The sequence below is a fragment of the Amblyraja radiata genome, chromosome 3 (assembly GCF_010909765.2).
Source record: "Amblyraja radiata isolate CabotCenter1 chromosome 3, sAmbRad1.1.pri, whole genome shotgun sequence".
Taxonomy (NCBI): domain Eukaryota; kingdom Metazoa; phylum Chordata; class Chondrichthyes; order Rajiformes; family Rajidae; genus Amblyraja; species Amblyraja radiata.
Genome location: NC_045958.1, coordinates 102,347,563 through 102,370,783, shown reverse-complemented (window position 1 = coordinate 102,370,783; position 23,221 = coordinate 102,347,563). Strand labels below are relative to the sequence as shown.

Below are 23,221 nucleotides of genomic sequence, written 5' to 3'. Positions count from 1 at the left end.
TGGGCAGAGAAGTGGCAGATGCAATATAGTGTAGCAAAATGTGGAGTCATGCATTTTGGAAGTAGGAATAAAGGCAGAGATTATTTTCTAAATGGGGAGAGAATCAAGAAATCGGAGGTGCAAGGGGACGTGGGAGTGCTGGTGCAGGATTCCCAATAAGTTAATCTGCAAGTCGAAGCGGTAGTGAAGAAGGCAAATGCGATGCTAACATTTATTTCAAGAGGGCTAGAATACAAAACAGGAATGTAATGCTGAGGCGCTATAAGGTGCTGGTCAGGCCACATTTGGAATATTGTGAACAATTTTGGCCACCATATCTGAGAAAAGATGTGCTGGTCCTGGAGAGGGTCCAGAGGAGGTTTACGAGAATAATCCCAGGAATGAGTAGATTAACATATGATGAGCGTTTGATGGCACTGGGCTTGTACTCGCTGGAGTTTAGAAGAATGAGGGAGGAACCTCATTGAAACCTATTGAATAGTGAAAGGCTTGGACAGAGTGGATGTGGAGAGGATTTTTCCACGTGGGAAAGTCTAGGACTTGGAGATCATGGACTCAGAATTAAAGGACGTTTCTTTAGGAAGATGAGGAGGAATTTCTTTAGTCAGAGGGGGGGGGTGAAACTGTAGAATTATTTGCCACAGAAGGTTGTAGAGGCCCTCAATGGATATTTCTAAGGCAGAGATAGATAGATTCTTGAATGGTATAGGTGTCAGGGGTTATGGGGAGAAGGCAGGAGAGTGGGGTTAGGAGGGAGAGATGGATCAGCCATGATTGAATGGCGGAGTAGACTTGATGGGGCGAATGCCCTAATATGGCTCCTATCTGGCCTTATGATCCTAGGGACAATTTACAGAAGTCAATGAATCTACAAACCTTCAAGACTTGAGTGTGGGAGGAAATCGTAGAATTTAGAGAAAACCCAGACGATCACAGGGAGAAAATGCAATCTCCGTACAGACAGTACCCATAGTCAGGAATGAACTCAGGTCTTGGGCGCTGTAAGGCAGCGACTCTACCAGTGCACCACAATGCCGCCCTGGATGGGACTTGCGAGTGTTGTAGAACAGAGTTATCCAGTACATAGTTCATTGGAAGCGGTATCACAGGTAGATAGGATGGTCAAGAAGGCTCTCAGTGTAATGGTTTCATCAGTCAGTGCATTGGCTTCGTCAGTCAAGGCATTGAGTATAGAAGTTGGAATGTTATGGTATAGCTTAACAAGATTTTGATGAGGCCATATTTGGAGTAATGTGATCAGTTTTGGTCACCCTACAATAGGAAGGATGTTGTAGAGTCATAATTATAGAGTCATACAGCACCTAAGCAGATCCTTCAGCCTTATTTGCCCATGCTGGCTATGATGCCCCATCTACACTAGTCCCATATGGGTTTGGCCCCTATCCATCTAAACCATCCTGTCCATGTACCTGTCCAAATGGTTTTTTTAATGTTAATATAGTATCTGCCTCAAATCACAAGTTCACAAGTTACAGGAGTAGAATTAGAATTAGACACCCTTTCGAATCAATAATTTGTCTATGCCTGCCTCAAAAATATCCACTGACTTGGCCTCCTCAGCCCTATACCTCATCAGTTCCATATACCCACTCCACACTCTGTAAAAAAGTTGCAACTCAGATTCCAAATAAATATCTCCTCTCTCATCTTAAACCTGTTGTTATATTGTTACAATTGAAACTGGGTTGTATCATGCAAATTAAATGCATGATGTAAATCATGTGATCCAGATAGTGTGACCAGTTGCAGAGTGAGAAGCTTGTAGAACACTGTATAAGTAACATAGAAACATAGAAAATTAGTTGCAGGAGTAGGCCATTCGGCCCTTCGAGCCAGCACCGACATGCAATATGATCGTGGCTGATCATCCAAAATCAGTACCCCATTCCTGCTTTCTCCCTATAACCCTCGAGTCCATCATCCCTAAAAGCTAAATCTCTCTTGAAATCATCAAGTGAATTGGCCTCCACTGCCTTCTGTGGCAGAGAATTCCACAGATTCACAACTCTCTGGGTGAAAACGTTTTTCCTCATCTCAGTCCTAAATGGCCTTATTCCTTATTCTTATGCCCCTGTCCCACTTAGGAAACCTGAACAGAAACCTCTGGAGACTTTGCGCCCCACCCAAGGTTTCCGTGCGGTTCCCGGAGGTTTTTGTCAGTCTCCCTACCTGCTTCCACTACATGCAACCTCTGGCAACCACCTGCAACCTCCGGGTCTCCAGAGGTTTCTGTTCAGGTTTCCTAAGTGTGAAGGGGACATGAAACGGTGACTCCTGTGACTCTTTGCTCCTAAACTCAAATCCTCTCGCTATTAAGGCCAACATGCCATTAGCTTTCTTCGCTGCCTGCTGTACCTGCATACTTACTTTCAGTGACTGATGTACAAGCACAAACAGGCCTTGTTGCACTTCCCCTTTTCCTAATCTGACACCATTCAGATAATGTGTGTAGAAAAGAACTGCAGATGCAGGTTTAAATCGAAGGTAGACACAAAATGCTGGAGTAACTCAGCGGGACAGGCAGCATGTCTGGAGAGGAATGGGTGACGTTTCGTGTCGAGACCCTTCTTCAGACCAATAAGTACAGGCAGCATCTCAGGAGAGAAGGAATGGGTGACATATCGGTACGAGACCTTTCTTTAGTCTGACGAAGGGTCTAGACGCAAAACATCACACATTCCTTCTCTCCAGATATGCTGCCTGTCCTACTGAATTACTCCAGCATTTTGTGTCTACCATTCAGATAATAATCTTGTTCTTGCCACCAAAGTGGATAACCTCACATTTATCCATATTATACTGCATCTGCCATGTATCTGCCCACTCATCCGACCTATCCAAGTCACCCTGCAGCCTCATAGCATCCTCGCAGCTCACTCTGCCACCGTGCTTTGTGTCATCGGCAAACTGGGAGATGTGATTTTTAATTCCTTTGTCTAAATCGTTTATATATATTGTAAATAACTAGGGTCCCAGCACTGAGCATTGTGGCACCCCATTCGTCATTGCCTGCCATTCTGAAAAGGACCCGTTAATTCCTACTCTTTGCTTCCTGTCTGCCAACCAGCTATCTATCCATTTCAATACCCGTCCCCCAATACCATGTGCTCTAACTTTGCACACTCATTTCTTGTGTGGGACATTACACACAATAATGTGTAATTATTGATACACCACATCCACTGGCTCTCCCTTATTCATCCTACTTGTTACATCCTCAAAACATTCCAGAAGATTAGTCAAGCATGATTTCCGTTTCATAAACCCATGCGGACTTTGACATACTGTGTAGGAAAGAACTGCAGATGCTGGTTTAAATCGAAGGTAGACACAAAATGCTGGAGTAACTCAGCGGGACAGGCAGCATGTCTGGAGAGGAATGGGTGACGTTTCGTGTCGAGACCCTTCTTCAGACCAATAAGTACATCTTTAATAACCAACACAAGCAGCTTCCCCACTACCGATGTAAGGCTAACTGGTCTATATTTCCGTTTCTCTCTCCCTCCTTTCTTAAAAAGTGGTGTTGCATTAGCTGCCTACCAGTCCACAGGAACTGATCCAGAGTCTATAGAACATTGGAAAATGATCACCTCCTTGAGTACTCTGGGATGCAGACCATCAGGCCATGGGAATCTATCTGCCTTCAGTCCCAACAGTTTACCTAACACCCTTTCCTGACTAATGTGGATTTCGTTCAGTTCCTCCTTCCTGCTAGATCCTTGGTCCCCTAGCATTTCTGGGAGGTTGTTGGTGTCTTCCTTAGTGAAGACAGAACCAAATAATTTGTCATTTCCTTGTTTCCCATTATAAATTCACCTGTTTCTGACTGTAAGGGACCTACATTTGTCTTCACTAATCTTTTCCTCTTCACATATCTATAGAAGCTTTTACAGTCTTTTTATATTCCCTGCCAGCTTTCTTTCATGCTCTATTTTCCCCCTCATAATTAACCCCTTTGTCCTCCACTGTTGAATTTCTCCCAGTCCTCCAGTTTGTTGCTTCCTCTGGCCAATTTATAAGCCCGTTCTTTGGATTTAACACTATCCCTAATTTCCCCCGCAAGACACAGTTGAGCCGTATTCCCTGTTTTATTTTTACGCCAGACAGGGAGGAACAATTGTTGTCATTTATCCATGCGATCTTTAAATCTTTGCCATTGCATATCCACCGTCAACCCTTTAAGTATCATTTAAAAGTTCTAGTGAAAGAGAACTACGACACAAAGTGCTATCTCCGTTTTTTATCTTGAAGGTAGATTTCAAGCACCACAAAACAAAACATAACATAAAATAATGAGTCTGAAGAAGGGTCTCATCCTGAAACATCACCTATTCCATCGCTGCATAGATGCTGCCTCACCAGCTAAGTTTCTCCAGCATTTTTATCTACGTTTGATTTTTCCAGCATATGCAGTTCCTTCTTAAACAAAACATAACATGGTGTGTAATGGCAGTTTCTATAAGTTCTCAAAGTCTAATTTCGATAGCCATTACTCCTCAGGGATGTGGTGGAGATATAGTTTACGCACTCACCGCACTCTTAAGATAGCAAAAACTAATCTTCCATATGCTGTTTTTTGATTAATTGGTCTTTTATTGAAGTAATATATAACAAAGAAATAACATAACTTTTCGTTCTTATTAACCTTTTCTTATTCAGACAATACAGTCGTGACCGTGCGGGTGTTACCGTGTGATAAAAAAGTTACCACATCATCGTGTGGTAAAAAAGTTCTCATCATCCTCTGAGACTAAACTAAACTCCCAATCTATGAGTCCACGCTAGTCTCCTCCGAAATAGACACACCCCTCTACGTAACAAATCCCACCTTCCAAAGTACAGACAGATAAAAACTAGAAATATTAATCATGGCTTTAATGTTTATAGCCATAAGATCTATAACCATTATAGCCTATAACCATTATAGAGTTAAGCTTAATGACTTCTACATGGTAGCAGAGGTGTATGACCCACAAGTGCTAAATATACTTTAATCAGCTACCGAAGTTTCAAATGTTCAACAAAAGATGACTTCATTCTGTCGTTTTTGATTCCCCTACTAGGACTGGTGTAGATGGGGCATGTTGATCATCACGGGCTAGGTGGGCCGAAGGTCCTGTTTCGTTGCTTTATGACTTTCATTCTATGACTCAGACTCTGTAAAATAATGATAAAAAAAATCAAACAGTGCAGTATGCAACAATGGTCATATTTTCCAACAATCACAAGCTTGTCATTGCGCTCAGAATGAATTTTCCACCTACCTTATCATGTCCCCAGTGAGTACATCTCAGGCAAAAACTGCTCCAAACTTTGCAACAAGATCTTAGACTAAATGTGATTTAGAATCAGTCACAGAGCTATACAGCGTGGAAACAGGCCATTCAGCGCAACTTGCCCACACCAATTAGCGTCCAATCTACACAAGTCCTATCTGCCTGCGTTTGGCCCACATCCCTCTAAACATGTCATATCCATGTACCTGTCTAAATGTTTCTTAAACATCGTGATTGTACCTGCCTCAAATGCCTCCTCAGGCAGCTCGTTCCATACACCCACCACTCTTTGTGTGAATATGTTACATCTCCGGTTCTTATTAAATCTTTCCCCCCTCACCTTAAACTTTTGTCCTCTGGTTCTCGACTCCCCTACTCTGGGCAAGAGACTCTGTGCATCTATCCGATCTATTCCTCTCGTGATTTTGTACACCTGTAAGAACACCCCTAATTATTTTGCGCTCCAAGGATGAGTCCTAACCTCTGCCTATAACTTAGACCTTTGAGTCCTGGCAACATCCTCGTAAATCTTCACTGCACCCTTTCCAGCTTGACAATATCTTTCCCATAACATGGTGCCCAGAAATGAACACAATACTTTAAGTGCAGCATATAGAACTGCAACATGACCTCCCTTCTATATTCAATACTCTGACTGATTAATGCCAATGTGCCAAAAGCCTTTTTGACCACCCTACCTGTGGTGCCACTTTCAATAAACCATGTACCTGTATTCCTAGATTCCTCTGCTCTGCAACACTCACCAGAGCCCTGCCATTCACTGTGTCGTCGAATGTTAAGCTCACTGGCCTGTAGTTCCCAGCCTTTTCCCTGTAGCCCTTCTTGAATAGAGATAGAACATTTACTACCCTCCAGTCTTCCGGCACCTTGCCTGTATTTAATGACGACTCGTAAATTACAGCCTGGGCTCCTGCAATTTCCTCTCTAGCTTCCCACAGTGTCCTCAGATATATCTGATCAGGGCTGGGAGATGTGTCTACCTTCATACACGTTAGGACCTTCAGCACCTCCTGGATCTTAATACTGACTCTTCTCAAGATACTTCCAGTGACTACACCGAATTCCTCCATTCTCCTGCCTTTCTCCAGAGTAGAAACAGAAGACAAATATTCATTGAGAACCTTGCCCATCTCCTGTGGATCCACACAGAGTTCAGCTTTGATTTCTGAGGGGTCCCACTCTCTCTCTAGTAATATTTTTTCCTTTATGTACATAACATTTCTTGGGATTATCCTTAATTCTATCTGCCAATGCTATCTCCTGTTCCCTTTTTGCCCTTCTGATTTCCTGTTTTCGTTTACTTCTTAGTTCCTGAAACAAAGAAACTGACAAGTTACTAAAGAACTGATTTTGAAACACTTACTAAACTGACAAGTTACTAAATAACAGATCCTAAAACACTTGATCCTAGCTGCCTATACCTGTCCCATGCCACCTTCTTACTTTTGACCAAAGCCTCAATTTCACCTCATCATCCATGCTTCCTTACGTTTGCCTGCCTCGCCCTTCACTCTGACATTTCTGCGCATGTACTCCATAATATTGTGGAGGTTGAGTTGGGGAGGGGTGGTGAGGTTGCAGTGGAGGTTGTAATTCCACTCACATTATTTGGTGAAAAATCTCTGCTATGTTTTTGAGATCAGAAGAGTTCCAAAACCTTTTTAAAACTATAACATCGAAGAAAGTTAAAACTGTTGAAATCATTTTGTTTGGCTGTTGGAGCTAAATGAATTCTTCCGTTTTGGCTAACTGCTCTTAGAAACATATAAACATAGACAATAGGTGCAGGAGTAGGCTATTCAGTCCTTCAAGCAAGCACTGCCATTCAATATGATCATGGCTGATCATCCTAAATCAGTACCCCATTCCTGCTTTCACCCCATATCCCATGATTTTGTTAGCACTATGAGGTATATCTAACTCTCTCTTGAAAACATCCAGTCAATTGGCCTCCACTGCCTTCTGTGGCAGAGAATTCCACAGATTCACAACTCTCTGGGTGAAAATGTTTTTCCTCATCTCAGTCCTAAATTGCCAGCTCCATATTCTTAAACTGTGACTCTTGGTTCCCTCTCAGTAGTTGAATTCATTGAAGTTAATACTACCGTAATGGTTTCTATCAGAATATGCTATCATTCTAAAAACCTTGAAGAGTTTATTTGTCATATGCACCGGATTTGAACTGGAACAAAGAAATTCTTAGTTGCTTAAACTTTGCAATCATATTTTGCAACAAATTCTTAATGTCTCTACTTTCTGTTTGGTGATTATTTTCAATACTCGTCTCTTGTATTTAGCTCTTGTTTATTCATTTTCTAGTATCTGGGCAATGTTGGCATTGACTTCGCAAATTAAATTCCTCATATGTTGCAAAACATACTTGGCTAATAAAGTATTATTGTATTGTATTGTATTGTATTGTATTGTATTGTATTGTATTGTCAGTATACATTCTCATCCAAATCATTGATTCTAAATGACAAACAGCAATGGGGCGGCCCCTGAGAACGTGGGAATGAGCTATTGCGGTTAATCTGGTGAAGATGCTCCCACAGTGATTTTTAGTATAAGAGTCAGGAGATTATGTGGCAGGTTTATAAAGTTTTGTGGTAAGGCCACACTCTACAGTTCTGGGCACCCCTTACAGGAAGGTGGTGGAACCTTTGGAGAGAGTGAAGTAGAGGTTTACCAGGATGCTGCCCAGTTTGGAGGGTTTCAGCTATATGGAAGGTAGGAGAAGCTGGCTTGTTTTCTGTGGAGCATTGGAGACAGGGAACTCCCGATAGGAGTTTAATTTCATGTTTCATGCACCTTGTGTTTTATGACTAGTGTGTAAGAAGGAACTGCATATGCTGGTTCAAATCGAAGATAGACACAGAATGCTGGGGTAACTCAGCGGGACAGGCAGCATCTCTGAAAAGAAGGATGGGTGATGTTTTGGGTCAAGAACCTTCTTCAGACTGACTTCTGGGGAGAGGGAGATACATAGATAAGGATGTGTGAAGGTGTGAAAACGGGGCTAAGGGAATGGAGATCAAGGAAAATGTAGAAGAGATCATTGTTAGCTGGGAGAAGGTAACAACAAAGTAAACTGAGAAAATTTGTGACCAGATCCCGCATATTAACATTATCCTACAAACACCAGACTCCTTGGATTGCAACCTTGTCGTGGTCGGGGAGCTTGTGTGTCTCAGTGACCCCTAGAGCTATGCCAGTGGGAATTCATCTCCTGTTAGGGTCTCCCATGCTGGACAGGTCGAAGGGTAGAGGCGAGACGAAGAGCGATCCACTGGTCCTCCAGGTTGGAGGTTGAGCACAGGTCTAACAAACCTGTCTCGTAAAACAAATATGTTACAGAAACAGCAACTGAAGGAATCAACACTACTGGGCGTGATGGACTTCCAGGGCTATCGACAGATGCTAGGATGAATATAGGAGAACCAGGCAGCATCCCAAGAATAGCCCAGCACTGGACACTTGAAGGGAAAATGAAAAGAGGGAGACCCAAAACCACCTGCCGGCGAACCGTAGAGGATGAAATGAAAACAATGGGCCTGACCTGGGGTAGTGTCCAGAAGCTAGCCCAGAACAGACAGGAGTGGAGGACCTTCGTTGCTGCCCAACATGCCAGGAGGCACAATAGGCAGTAAGTAAGTAAGTAAGTAAGTAACAAACACCGGAGACAATTTACACTACACCAAGCCAATTGACCTACAAACCTGTACGTCTTTGGAATGTGGGAGGAAACCGAAGATCTCGGAGAAAACCCAGGTGGTCACCTGGAGAATGTACAAACTCTGTACAGACAGCACCCGTAGTTGGGATCGAACCCGGGTCTCTGGTGCTGCAAGCGCTGTAAGGCAGCAACTCTACTGCTGCACCACCATGCGGCCCTACATTGTATGTAAAATACCACATTAGACTTCATTATGGATTAAATGCTCTTTTATTTAATTATTTTTTTCTTTGCCTGCAGATTTAGTCGAGGCATTGCTGGATTTAACATTAATAAACTCCAGCCCTCTAATCTCTACATCGGAAACCTCATTCATATGTGTCCTTCATGGCTCACCTAATCCTGACCGGATATCAGTTGCACGTGATATTGATGCCTACCACGATCAGCTACAGAGCCCTCTGGAACAAAGAATGACTGAAAACTACTCTTCAAGTGTTTTGTGGAGTATAGACAAGAAACGTGCAGGCGAAGGTGTATTCTTCTGTGAGGGTAGAGTGAAAGAAGAAGTTGCGCGAATTACTACAATGAAGATGTTACAAGAAGGTAAATCAAGCACATTTGTGTGCACACAAGTAGACTATCATGTAAACTTGGAATGTAATGGTTCACTAGATGGGTTTAGATTGGTGCACTGCTTATGGTTTGCATTCAAGAATTACATTTTTTTAAATTTATTTATTTTTTATTTTTTAATATTTACACTACAATAAAACAAGCCAGAACCCACCACCATAATACAATACAAACATGTAATAAACTACTATACAACTATGATACAATCCTTATTGAGGATACATTCAACACCCTGCGGAGCCCAGCGGTCCCGGAACTCCCTCAGGGTGCCCGCAGACAGGGCGTATTCCCTTTCTAATCCCACCCGCCAAGAATTACATTGGCAGGCTTTGTCCCTGCACTTTCAAGCTATTGGTAGCCATTCTGTCAAATACGTTTAGTTTTAGTTTAGTTCGGAGATACAGCATGGGAACAGGCCCTTCGGTCCATCGAGTCCACGCCGTCCATCGATCACCTGTTCACATCAGTTCTATGTTATCCCTCTTTCTCATGCACGAGGGTCAATTTACAGAGGCCGATTAACCTTAAAACCTACACAACTTTGGAAATCAGGAGGAAACCAGAGCACCTGGAGGAAACCCACGCAGTCACAGGGAGAACGTACAAACTCCGCACAGACAGCACCTGTGGTCAGGATCGAACCGGGCCTCTGGCGCTGTAAGGCAGCAGCTCTACCAGCGCGCCACTGTGTTTTTGTCCTAATGCTATCTTATTTCCTTTTGATAGCTGCTCACTACTGAGGCACAATTGTTGCTGAGATAAATGTATAATTTTTCTTCCTTTGGCCAGAGCAGAACAACAGAGGTCAAAATATGCCAGAGATCTGGAATAAGACATGGCAATGCTGGAAATGCACAGCAGGTCAGGAAACATTTCTGGCGGACGAAACAAAATTAATGCACCAGGGAGGAAGCCACATCCTGGTTAGCATAGTTTGCAAATGTTACTTTAGAGGATTTAAACTAGATTGGCAGGGGGAGGGGAACCAATGCAATAGTGAACCAGGTGGGTGGCTGGAAGTCGGTAAAAAACTCAATGACTGCTAGTTCTGTAGACAGGATAGGCAGGGAGTGGGGAAAGGCAGTTGGATAAAATTGCATTTATTTCAATGCTAGAGGCTAAACAGTTAAGGCAGGGTTTGGATAGGTTCATGCAAGTGGGACATTATAGCCATTATGGAAACCTGGCTAAGCGGAGGCCAAAGAAGGGTCTCAACCCGAAATGTCACCCATTCCTTCTCTCCAGAGATGCTGCCTGTCCCGCTGAGTTACTCCAGCATTTTGTGTCTATCTAGAGAGATGTTCTATCTATCTAGCAGCTTGATGTTCCCGGGTACCAGTGCTACAGGATCAACATAGAGGTGCAAGCAAAGAGGAGGGGGAGTTGCTTTATTGATTAAGGAGAACATCACGGCAGTAGTCTGAGATGACATTATTGAGGGTATGTGGGTGGAGCAGAGAAATAAAAATGGGATGATCACCTTGTCGGGATTGTACTATTGGCACCAGGTGGTGAGCAGGAATTAAGGGACAAATATGCCGGGAGATTGCAGAGAGCTGTAAGACTAAAAGGGTTGTCAAATTGGGGGATTTTTACTTTCCCAATATATGCTGGGACTGCCAGAGTGCTAAAGTCTTAGATGGGGACAATTTGTCAAGTGCTTTCAGAAAAGTTCCTTTCGGCAATCTGTAGTGGCCCTACAAGGAAGAGATCAGAACTTGACCCACTCCAAGGGAAGTGATCAGGGCAAGTGTTTGAAATGTCAGTTGATGAGCCTTTTGGGACCAGGGACCATACTTCCATTGGTTTTGAATTAGTTACAGATAAGGACAGGGCAGTTCCTCAAGTCAAAGTTTCAAATTTGGGCTAAGCCACATTGGGCCCATATCACCCTAAACCTTTTAGTCTAGTTTAGTTTAGAGATACAACGCAGAAACAGGACTTTTGGCCCAGTGAGCCCGCACCGAACAGTGATCCCATGAACAAAGGCAGCCTTTGTACATGGCCTTCATAGACCTGACAAAGGCTTTTGATGCCAGGCTCTTTGGAGCATACTATCAAGGTACGGTTGCCACGAGAAGTACATCAGAATATTGAGGCTTCTACATGATGGCATGTCGGTCACAGTGCTCAGCAACTGCGCCTCTGAGTCCGAGCACTTCAACGTGGAAACGGGGGGTCAAACAGGGATGCATCATCGCACCCACCCTGTTTGTCGTCTTCATTGCTGCTATACTTTACCTCATTGGTGAAGAGCTGCCACAGGGGATCCCAATCCTCTACAGAACTGACGGTGGGCTCTTCAACCTTAATAGGTTGAAGGCCAAGAGCAAAGTCAGTAACACCGCCATCATGGAGTTTCAGTACGCGGATGACTGCGCCATTGCAGCACACTCTGCAGAAGACCCCCATGGCATCCTGAATGCCTTTGCCAAGGCATACAGAGCCTTGGGCCTAGCTTTGAATATCAAGAAGACCCAGGTCCTACATCACCATCTACCCAGCACATTATAAAAGTGGACGACAAACCACTCTTGAAAACGTTAACCACTTCCCCTACCTTGGCAGCATTCAATCCTCAAAAGCTGACATCGACTCTGAGGTCAACTATCGCCTGACTTGTGCCAGTGGAGCCTACGCCAGACTCAGGAAAAGAGTCTTTGAAGACCGAGACAGGATGAAGTGCAGGCCTAGGTTGACTGCATCATCCACTGATCTATTTGCCCGGTATGCAAACTGCAGAGGGTCCAGTAGAGGGTTTGTGATATTTTTCAGGTGGGCCAGCACAAGTCTTTCAAGGGTCTTCATGACTACAGAGGTCAGTGCGACAGGCCTGTAGTCATTAAGTCCAGTAATCCATGGCTTTTTAGGTACGGGAACAATAGTGGAGACTTTGAAGCAGGCAGGGATAGTACGGGTTTGCAGGGACTGGTTGAAAAATGTCTGTGTAGACTGGTGCCAGTTGTTTGGCACAGAGCTTGAGCGTAGAGGGGGAAACATTGTCCAGTCCTGGGGATTTCTGGCTTTTCTGTCTCCTGAATAGCTTTTCCACCTCAATATCTATTGTTAGTGATGGAGAAGTGGCCAGACTGATGTTTGGCAGCAAGGAGGGGATGCTGTATCCTTTGTCAACCTTCCTTGTATGCACAACTCTATGAATTTTCATAACATTTGCAGACAGGGATGTAATGTTGAGGCTCTATAAGGTGCTGATAAGGGTGCATTTGTAATATTGAGAACAATTTTGAGCACCATATCTGAGGAAGGATGTGCTGGCTCTGGAGAGGGTCCAGAGGAGGTTTACAAGAATGATCCCTGGAATGAGTGGGTTAATCTATGATGAGCGTTTGTCAGCACTGGGTCTGTACTCGCTGAAGTTTAGAAGAATGTTTCAATCATTGAAACATACAGAATAGTGAATGGCTTGGATAGAGTGGATGTGGAGAGGATGTTTCCACTAGTGGGATAGTCAAGGACTAGAGGTCATAGCCTCTGAATTAAAGGACGTTCTTTTAGTAAGATGAGGAGAAATTTATTTTGTCAGAGAGTGGTGAATCTGTGGAATTCATTGTCACAGAAGACTGTGGAGGATGTCAGTGGATATTTTTAAGGCCGAGATAGATAAATCTTTGATTAGTACGGGTGTTAGGGGTTATGGGGAGAAGGCAGGAGAATGGAGTTAGGAGTGAGAGGTAGATCAGCCATGATTGAATGGTAGAGCAGACCTGATGGGCCGAATGGCCTAATTTTGCTCCTATCACTTATACGAACATGATGTTGGCACCCCAATTCTTCTGAATATGAACCCATATGGATGGAGCTAGAAGCTATGTGGCTTTGAATTAGCAGCTAGATTCTTTCACATATTCATTATCGTTGTTTCAATGTGATTAAGAATAACGATTTATGTGAGATGATGAATTTGAATAAAAATCTTTTATTTTACAGCTCACTTCTTGCCAGATTTACTTACTATTACTGTGAGTAAAGGTGAAAGCGCTACCATTCGGTTCCACCGACAGCACCAGACAGAAGCAGATTTAATGATCTATAAAAATGGTAACAAAACTGTTCATTTATAATCTAATTACCATCAGACAAAAAGAAACACCATGTTTAGAATCTCTAGCTGATTATCTTAAAGTTAAATGCAATTAAATTGTATTCTTTTCAATTATTTTGCAATTGACATTGCAATCTCAAACATTTCTCTATAAGGGGCCTGTCCCACTGAAGATTTCTCTTCACACCAGTACCTGTTGCCGGTTGATGTAGGTAGTCACCAATGGAATTCACCAAAGTCAGCACCGGTGACAACCTACATCACCTGGTGACAACCTACAACAGCATCTACATTAGGAGAAGTCAAGCTACGCTCATTGGCGTCAAACCACTGTCGCCGACTATCGCCAACATTTTTGGACATTTTGAAAACCCAGGGGTGACCAGAAAAAAAGAAAAAAAAGACTCTTTGGGCGACTGAGGAGACTACTTACAACCATACAGGCGACACCCCGGCGACCATGTGGCGACAGCCTAGTAACCTGCAGTTGCCTAAAAGAACGCCTAAGTGGGACAGGCCCCTTATTTGAGTACACGGTTGGGGCTTCAAGTTACAACTACACAATATTGGTGAGACCACACTTGGAGGGTTCCGTTCTGGTCGACAAGCTACAGGAAGGATTCCATTACACTGTATCAATGATTTAGATGAGAATGTACATGGCAAGATTAGCAAGTTTGAAGATGTGGGTGGTATTGCAGATAGTGAAGATGGTTGTCAAATATTACAGTAGGATTGTGATCTCTTGGCCAGGTGGGCTGAGGAATGGTTGATTTAATAGGAATCTGAGGGGTAACATTTTCACACAGTGTTTGATGGGTGTATGGAACAAGCTGCCAGTGGAGTTAGATGAGGCTGCGATTATCCCAATGTTTAAGAAGCAGTTGGACATGTACATGGATAGGACAGGTTTGGAGGGATATGGACCAAACGCAGGCAAGTGGGACTAAGGTAGCTGGGACATTGTTGGCCGGTGTGGGCGAGTTGGGCCGAGGGGCCTGTTTCCACAGTGTATCACTTTATGACTCTATTCTTTTCATGAAAATTACACCACCATTTAAATTTCAATCTTTACTTCATTCAGCAACTATTTTGCATTTTTTGACATTTATTTTTATTTTCCAGATACATTCATCTCGTCCGTGCCTCATAATGACATCACGAATATTTCGGAATATCATATCCCCTCAGCCAGCTTGGACAATGCAGGTGTCTACGCCGCATATCTGATCGGACAGAGCAATTCGTCCAAAGCCTTTACACGGCTGATAGTCAGAAGTAAGACTCACAAATATTACTTCTTTATTTTTACCTTGAATATCAACAGAATTTACTGGAATCGCGTGATAAGTTAGCCAGCATTTATGAAGAGAAAAATGATTGGTATTCAGACAAAATGTGTAGGAAGGAACTGCAGATACTGGTTTACACCGAAGATGTAAACAAAATGCTGGAGTAACTTGGAGCGGGACAGGCAGCATCTCTCGAGTGAAGGAATGGGTGACCTTATCATCTGCTTTGATCTGTCATTTTCACACCTTACCCTTCCATATCTCTAGATTCCCTTTCCCCTGACTCTCAATCTGAAGAAGGGTCTTGACCCAAAACTTCACCCATTCCTTCTCTCCAGGGGAGCTGCCTGTCCCGCTGAATTACTACAGCAGATTTAGTCTATCTTCAGTTAGTATTCAGATTTAATCTTCATTGATCTGAAATGTTAACTCCATTCCTTTCTCCACAGGTGCTGCCTGACCTGCAGAGTTTCTTCAGAGTTTTTATTTAAGATTTCCAGTGTTTTAATTTCAGACTATTATATTTTAATCACGCTACTGCTTATATGACTGATGTGAAAGCTGAAAGTGTCATATTGTAAGAGCTGGTTGCAGCCTAAATTTTTATTTATTTAAACATGGATCTAATATCAATTAATTGCTAAAGACAAATCACTACTCCTGTGGTGAGTCCAGAGCATTATCTGGATCTTAGAGGCAGGCATTATGAAACACCTCCCCATACAACAGGCATTCTCCGCAAAATTCCAATAACTGATGTCAAATGGTGTCAAATGTTGTCATGCTGGAGAAGGTACAGAGAAGATTTACAAGGATGTTGCCAGGACGAGAGGGTCTGAGCTATATGGAGAGGTTGAGTAGGCTGGGACTCTTGGAGTGCAGGAGGATGAGGGGTGATCTTATAGAGGTGTATAAGATCATGAGAGGAATAGATCGGGTAGATGCACAGTGTCTTGCCCAGAGGAGGACCAGAGGACGTAGGTTTAAGGTGAAGGGGGGAAAGATTTAAAGGATTCTGAGGGGTAACGTTTTCATACAAAGGGTGGTGGGTGTATGGAACGAGCTGCCAGAGGAGATAGGTGAGGCTGGGACTATCCCAACATTTACAAAACAATTAGACACATACATGGATAGGACAGGTTTGGTGGGATATGGGCCAAACGCAAGCAGGTGGGACGTGTAGATGGGGCATGTTTGCTGGTGTGGGCAAGTTGGGCCATAGGGCATGTTTTCACACTGTATCACTCTATGACTCTGTCACATTTGTTGGCTTGTTATGCCCGTTCAACTCAGTTTGGCAACTTGGTCAGCATGGACGAGTTGGGTCAAAGGGCCTGTTTCCATACTGCGTAGTTCAATGACTCTACGAGCCCTGTGACCTTGTCTATAGAGATTAATGTATAATAGAATGTGAAATTGGAAAATAGAAATAGTCACTGATAGCACTTAAGAAATGTCAAGATGAACCCTTAAATTAACCATATAACAATTACAGCACGGAAACAGGCCATCTCGACCCTTCTAGTCCGTGCCGAACACGTATTCTCCCCTAGTCCCATATACCTGCGCTCAGACCATAACCCTCCATTCCTTTCCCGTCCATATAACTATCCAATTTATTTTTAAATGATAAAAACGAACCTGCCTCCACCACCTTCCCTGGAAGCTCATTCCACACAGCCACCACACCAGAAGTTCCCCCTCATGTTACCCCTAAACTTCTGTCCCTTAATTCTCAAGTCATGTCTCCTTGTTTGAATCTTCCCTACTCTCAGTGGGAAAAGCTTATCCACGTCAACTCTGTCTATCCCTCTCATCATTTTAAATACCTCTATCAAGTCCCCCCTTAACCTTCTGCGCTCCAAAGAATAAAGTTAGGCATAGTAGTTAGGCATAGAAGCCTAGAAGATGGGTGCCTGGTGGTCAGCATGGACAATTTGAGCCAAATGCATTGTTTCCATGCTGTATTGAATCTATGCCTATAATTTGAGATATCCATACATTATAGAGATAATTAAATGCTGGCAAGATTTTAGTTAATCCATTCAAATTAACTTTTGATGCTGAATTTTTACTAACCCATTCCTGTTGTTCCTATTGAGCAAGATACACCTTTATTTCCTGCCGTTTCTGTAGTTTCAGTTTTCAGTTTCAGTCTCAGTTTTGTCACGTATACAGTTAAAAGCTTTTGTTCCGTGTCAGCGGAAAGGCAATATGTGATTACAATCAAGCCAGTTACAGTGTATGGGTACATGATAAGGGAATAACGTTTAGTGCAAGGTAAAGCCAGCAAGGTCTGAGCAAAGACAGTGTGAGGGTCACCGATTAGGTAGATAGTAGTTCAGGACTGCTCTCTGGTTGTGGCAGGATAATTCAGTTGCCTGATAACAGCTGGGAAGAAACTGTCTCTTATTAGGAAATTAGGAAGAAGGTTTAAAGGTTTAAAGGAGATTTAAACCGAAGATAGTCACAAAAAGCTGGAGTAGACAATAGACAATAGACAAAAGGTGCAGGAGTAGGCCATTCGGTCCTTCGAGCCAGCACCGGCATTCAATGTGATCATGGCTGATCATCCCCAATCAGTACCCCGTTCCTGCCTTCTCCCCATATCCCCTGACTCTGCTGTTTTTAAGAGCCCTATCTAGCTCTCTCTTGAAAGCATCCAGAGAACCTGCCTCCACCGCCCTCTGAGGCAGAGAACTCCACAGACTCACCACTCTCTGTGAGAAAAAGTGTCTCCTCTTCTCCGTTCTCAATGGGTAACTAAATGAGTAACTCAGCGGAACAGGCAGCATCTCTGGAGAGAAGAAATGGGTGATGTTTCGGGTTGAGACATTCTGCTGAGTTACTCCATCTTTTTGAGTCTATCCAGAATCTGGAGGTGTGTGTTTTCCCACCTGGTGGTTACTTTTATGACTTACTTTTTTCTATATTTTCAAAACCACCAAAAATATTTGACTGTTCAAATAATCATTTATTTTTGCAGCATAAACCATATTGCATGATCTGAGCTCTCCTTATCTTAATGACCTCCTCCAGCACTAGAAATGTGTTCTGCTAATCCTCGATCCTTCTGTTTAGTTTCTGTTATGTGTTTGTCATTATTGCAAATCTGGCATCAACATTTCTGCCCACCGTAGAGCCCTGTTGAGCTTTTGCCTACCATAATGCAGTCCAGCACGTTGTGCCTTTTTATGCAAAACAGTATCTGCAGTTCTTATGTCTACATTGGGAAATGTTGTATGACATTAAATGCAGCATGTTATATAAAATTGGTAGTGTGGCCAGCATTGGTAGTATGTGCATGGTAAGTCAAATTCCACTGGACCTTAATTGGTGCATGTAACAATAAATGGGAACTTGAGCTTGAACTTGATTTGTCACTTGCAATGCAGAATGCTGCACTCACCTCCGCTCAGTCCGCCTGGACCTACCTGATCGCCCGGCTGCCAAACACTTTAATTCCCCTTCCCATTCCCACACTGATCTTTCTGTCCAGGTCTCTTACATTGTCAGAGTGAGGCTAATCGCAAATTGGAGGAACAGCATCTCATATTTCTTTTGGGCAGCTTACAACCCAGTGATATGAATATTCATTTCCCCAACTTCAAGTAACCCCTGCACCCCCTCTCTCTCCATCCCTCCTCCACCCAAGTCGCACCAGGTTCCCAGTCTCATGTAGCAAACGGCTAACAATGGCCCGTTTCTTTTATCATCTTTACTTTTTTGCATTTCTTTAATTCATTTGTTCTATATCTCTCTACATCGCTGTCTATATCTCTTGTTTCCCTTCCCCCTGATTCGTCTGAAGAAGGGTCTCGAAGCAAGTCTTCTCCCATTCCTTCTCTCCAGAGATGCTGCCTGTCCTGCTGAGTAACTCCAGCAATTTGTGTCCATCTTTGGTTTAAACCAGCATCTGCTATTCCTTCCCACTCATAATGCATTTTATGAATTACAGAGTGCAAGACTGGAAAGTGGGGAGTCGACTGTACAAAGGACTGTCCACTGTGTGTGAATGGAGGGATTTGCCATGATGAGTGGGGACATTGCATCTGCCCACCAGGTTTCATGGGCAAACAATGTAAATCAGGTAAGCATTACTCCAATGGGACAAATCTCTAAAAATGCTTTCTACTGGTGAAGCTGTTATCACAGGCCGAGGATCTAATCAAAGATTTTTGATTACTTCAGTCACTATAAACTAACAATTGCCATTGAATCACAAGCTCAATGAGCATTCTGATCCCAGACACCGGTTTCTAATTCACTCTGAATTGTTAACCCTATTTCCTTTCACAGGTGCTGCCTGACCTGCTCAATAATTCCAACATTTTCTGTTTTTAGTTTTGATTACCAATTGCAAAAGTATATCGACCAGAAACGTTAACTTTGTTTTACTCACCAGAGATGTGCCTGGCACATTGAGTAGTTTAGAGATAAGGTGTGGAAGCAGGCCCTTCGGCCCACCGAGTGCGCGCCGACCAACCAACGATCACCCGTACACTAGTTCCATGTTATCTGATTTTTGCATCCTACATATGAGGGGCAATTAACAGAGGGCCAATTAACCTTCAAACCCGCACGACCTTGACTTGAGGCCCTGAGTTATAGGGAGAGGCTGGCCAGGCTGGGACTTTACTCCTTGGAGCGCAGGAGGCCAAGGAAGATCTTACAGAGGTGTATAAGATCACAAGGGGAATAGATAGGGTGAATGCACAGAGTCTTCTACCCAAAATATTGGAACCAGGAAGCAATGGACATAGGTTTAAGGTAAGAGGGAAAGGATTTAATAGGAACTTAAGGGGCAATATTTTCACTCAGAGGGTGGCGGGTATATGTAAGGGCTGTCAGAGGAGGTGTCGAGGCAGGTATTATAATAACATTTAAAATACATTTGGACAGCTACATGGATAGGAAGGGTTTAGAGAGATCTGGACAAACATGGGCAGATGGGACTAGTGTAGATGGGGCATCTTGGATGGCATTGACAAGTTGGGCCGAAGTACCCCTTTCTGTGTTGAATGCCTCTATGACTCTTAGATGGGTTCGCCACCCCAACCATCGAGAGATGCTGCATCAATGAGGGGAAGGCCTTTCAGAGGAGAGCCACAGCAGCAGCCAGCTCTGTAGTACACAACTGGTTCTGTTGCACAGCGGTGGAGAGTGTAGACGGGCAGAGCTGGAGTGATAGGGGACCCAGATATTAGGGAGACGGACTGGAGATTCTGGGGCATCAATAAGACTCAAGGAGGGTATAGATTGATAGTCACATGCCCCTTCTCTCATTTCTCCCATTCTCCTCAAATCATTCCCGTTGACAGTTTCTTGGCTCTCCTCCCATTCATCGTCTCCCACCCCTCTTTACTCTGCTGTCACCCATATCCCTCCCTCCAGCTTTAAGGGCCTGTCCCACTTTCACAACCTAATTCACGACCTCTGCCGAGTTTGCCCTTGACTCATACTCGCAGCATGGTCGTCACGAGGTCATAGGAAGTCGTAGGCAGGCCGTGATGCTAGTACTCGTGGCATCAAGTAGGTCGGGGCGTTTTTCTAGCCTGATGAAAAATGTCCACCAGTAAAAAAGGTTGTGAATTAGGTCGTGAAAGTGGGCAGGCCCTTTACATTAAGGTCTTGAGGTCCTGAGATATATGGAGAGATTGGGCAGGCTAGGACTTTATTCCTTGGAGCGCAGGAGGACGAGGGGTGATCCTATAGGGGTGTATATGATCATGCAGGGGAATAGATGGGGTAATAGGTTTCGGGTGAGAAAAGAAAAAATAATCATAACCTCATGGCGGCACGGTGGTACAGTGGTAGAGTTGCTGCCTTACAGCGCCAGGGTCCCCGGTTCGATCCTGACCACGGGTGCTGTCTGTACGGGATTTGTATGTTCTCCCAGTGACCTGCTGGCTTTTCTTTGTGTATCTCTGGAATTCTCTGCCACAGAAGGTAGTTGAGGCCAGTTCATTGGCTATATTTAAGAGGGAGTTAGATGTGGCCCTTGTGGCTAAAGGGAGCAGGGGATATGGAGGGAAGGCAGGTACAGGATACTGAGTTGGATGATCAGCCATGATCATATTGAATGGCGGTGCAGGCTCGAAGGAGCCGCATGGCCTACTCCTGCACCTATTTTCTATGTTTCTATGTTTCTATGCGTAAAATGATAATAATCATAACCTCATTCCTTTTCAGAAGTTAGAGTAGCAATGTTACAAAATTTTGAGATTTTAAAAATCAAGTCTGCAATTTATCCCATCAGATAAAGCATAAAAATAAGTTTAATTTGACACCTAATTCACTTTCATATCTCAAGTATTTAAAAAGTTATGGCCATTTTCATACTGGGAAATGAGCATCTTGTTCCCTATTGATTTTCTATGGACATAACAAAAAAGCTGTGATCGTGAACAGTCAAAAGCCCATAATTTTCTTAAAAATTAAGAGAACTGAATGAAATTTTCAGTTATCATAGATTGAAGCATTCTGAAACAAATATAAAATTATCTTACTTGGATGACCTGAAATTAAAGCATATAATTAGTTAGTTACCTAATTGTAGCTAATTTCAGACTTCAATTACTAGATCTAAACATCTATCCATTTCTTAATAAATGATTAACATTTTTAAATAGCCTAAATGTCCAAATAATATTCACAAATAATTCACAATAAAACATGATTTTTAAATCTCATTTACATTAATTTATAGACCAAATGGAAGGAATTTAGTGTTCAATTGCTGTAAATTAAAGTCCATTTAAATCAGCTTTCCAGTGGGATCCTGTGAACGCGCTGGTTTAGAACGTTCACATTGCGGTAGATTTGTGCCCCCAAATGCCGAGAAAAATACTGCGGTATATAATGGGCCCAAAATGAGCTACTCGCAATATTAAACTTTGTATAAAGGGATCTTTAGAAGCCCTTTTTAATGTAAAAATATACAGCCTACCTTCTGCTATTTGCTTTATGAGACCCTGCGGTTGTTGGTGGTCGCGGGTTTAGAGATTGATTTTTAAACTACTATAACTATTATACGAGGCCTTTAAAACTAATAATAGCTTTTGCGACGGGGTCTTCCAGCGATTTTTCGTTAATAATTGACTAGGCTGAACATCTTCGATTTGAACAGCCTAGCGAAAATCGCGTTTTAAACCCGCCCCCTCTAAACGGCGCCAAAATCGCGCACACCCGCAGCGACAGATTTTCAGCGACGCTTCAGGTAGGCTTTGCAACATACCTAGTTAGAGGATATAGGTAATGAGCTCACAAAGGAAGTAGTTGAGGCAGGTAAATTTGCATGAAGATTGGAACATTTTGTTGAGTTTTGGTCAACCTGACAAGTACATGGAAAATGTTAGAAATATTGAGGCCAAATATGGGTAAATGACTAGCTAAGATGGAGCATCTTGAATGGCATGGACTAGTTGCTTCCGTCCTCTTGGACCCTATGACTGTCACCAGGTCTGATATATTAATTGAAAGGAACATTTCTGAGATTGTGCCTTGCTGCTTCATTTCTAAAACCATTTCCGTTCCACTTTGTCTTCATCTTCACTGATATTTTTGATGAGAGAATGAGGTTAGAGCCAATAGTGTTTTAAAATGCGAGATGCAGAGGTTTTGTCTGCTATATCTGTTAAGTCATTGACACTAAGGAGAATACATTGAGTCATGGAGAGAACAGAGCAGAAACTAAGGTTGGATTAGTTTAGTTTAGCTTAGAGATACAACATGGAAACAGACACTTTGGCCCATCGGGTCCACGCTGACCAGCAATCCCCGCATATTAACATTATCCTACACCCACTAGAGATTATTTTTACATTTACCAAGCCAATTAACCTATGTACCTGTACGCCTTTGGAGTGTGGGAGGAAACCGAAGATCTCGGAGAAAACCACGATTGCACCAACAAAGAGCCAGCATGGATGAGTTGTGCCTTGTCCCTAAATGAATGCCTTGCTGTGATTTTAATTAATGAGAACTTTTTAACTTTCAGCGTGTGGCGAGAATACATATGGCCAGAACTGCACAGGAGCATGTAAAGGAGGAAACTGCAGATTGTCCATGTTCTGCCTGTCGGATCCATATGGCTGTTCCTGTGCAACAGGATGGAAAGGGCTTCAATGTGATGAAGGTAGCCCGAGGTTAAAAGCCAAGGACAACTTTAGTCAACCCATTGGAACATATACATTATCCCCAACAATCCTCTTTTAATCCTTAATGCTCCTTAAAA

General features: G+C 43.1%; 1 protein-coding gene across 3 annotated transcripts in view; it reads left to right on the top strand.

Moving 5' to 3' along the window:
* The window catches only part of LOC116971343 (angiopoietin-1 receptor-like), a 79,178-nt gene that overhangs the window by 4,906 nt on the left and 51,051 nt on the right, over positions 1–23,221 (top strand). For all 3 annotated transcript variants that reach the window (XM_033018453.1, XM_033018452.1, XM_033018451.1), the window contains exons 2-6: positions 9,295–9,600; positions 13,579–13,689; positions 14,819–14,971; positions 18,944–19,075; positions 22,985–23,122. In XM_033018453.1, coding sequence (XP_032874344.1) covers positions 9,295–9,600; positions 13,579–13,689; positions 14,819–14,971; positions 18,944–19,075; positions 22,985–23,122 — 840 coding nt within the window. The remainder of the gene's footprint in view (positions 1–9,294; positions 9,601–13,578; positions 13,690–14,818; positions 14,972–18,943; positions 19,076–22,984; positions 23,123–23,221) is intronic.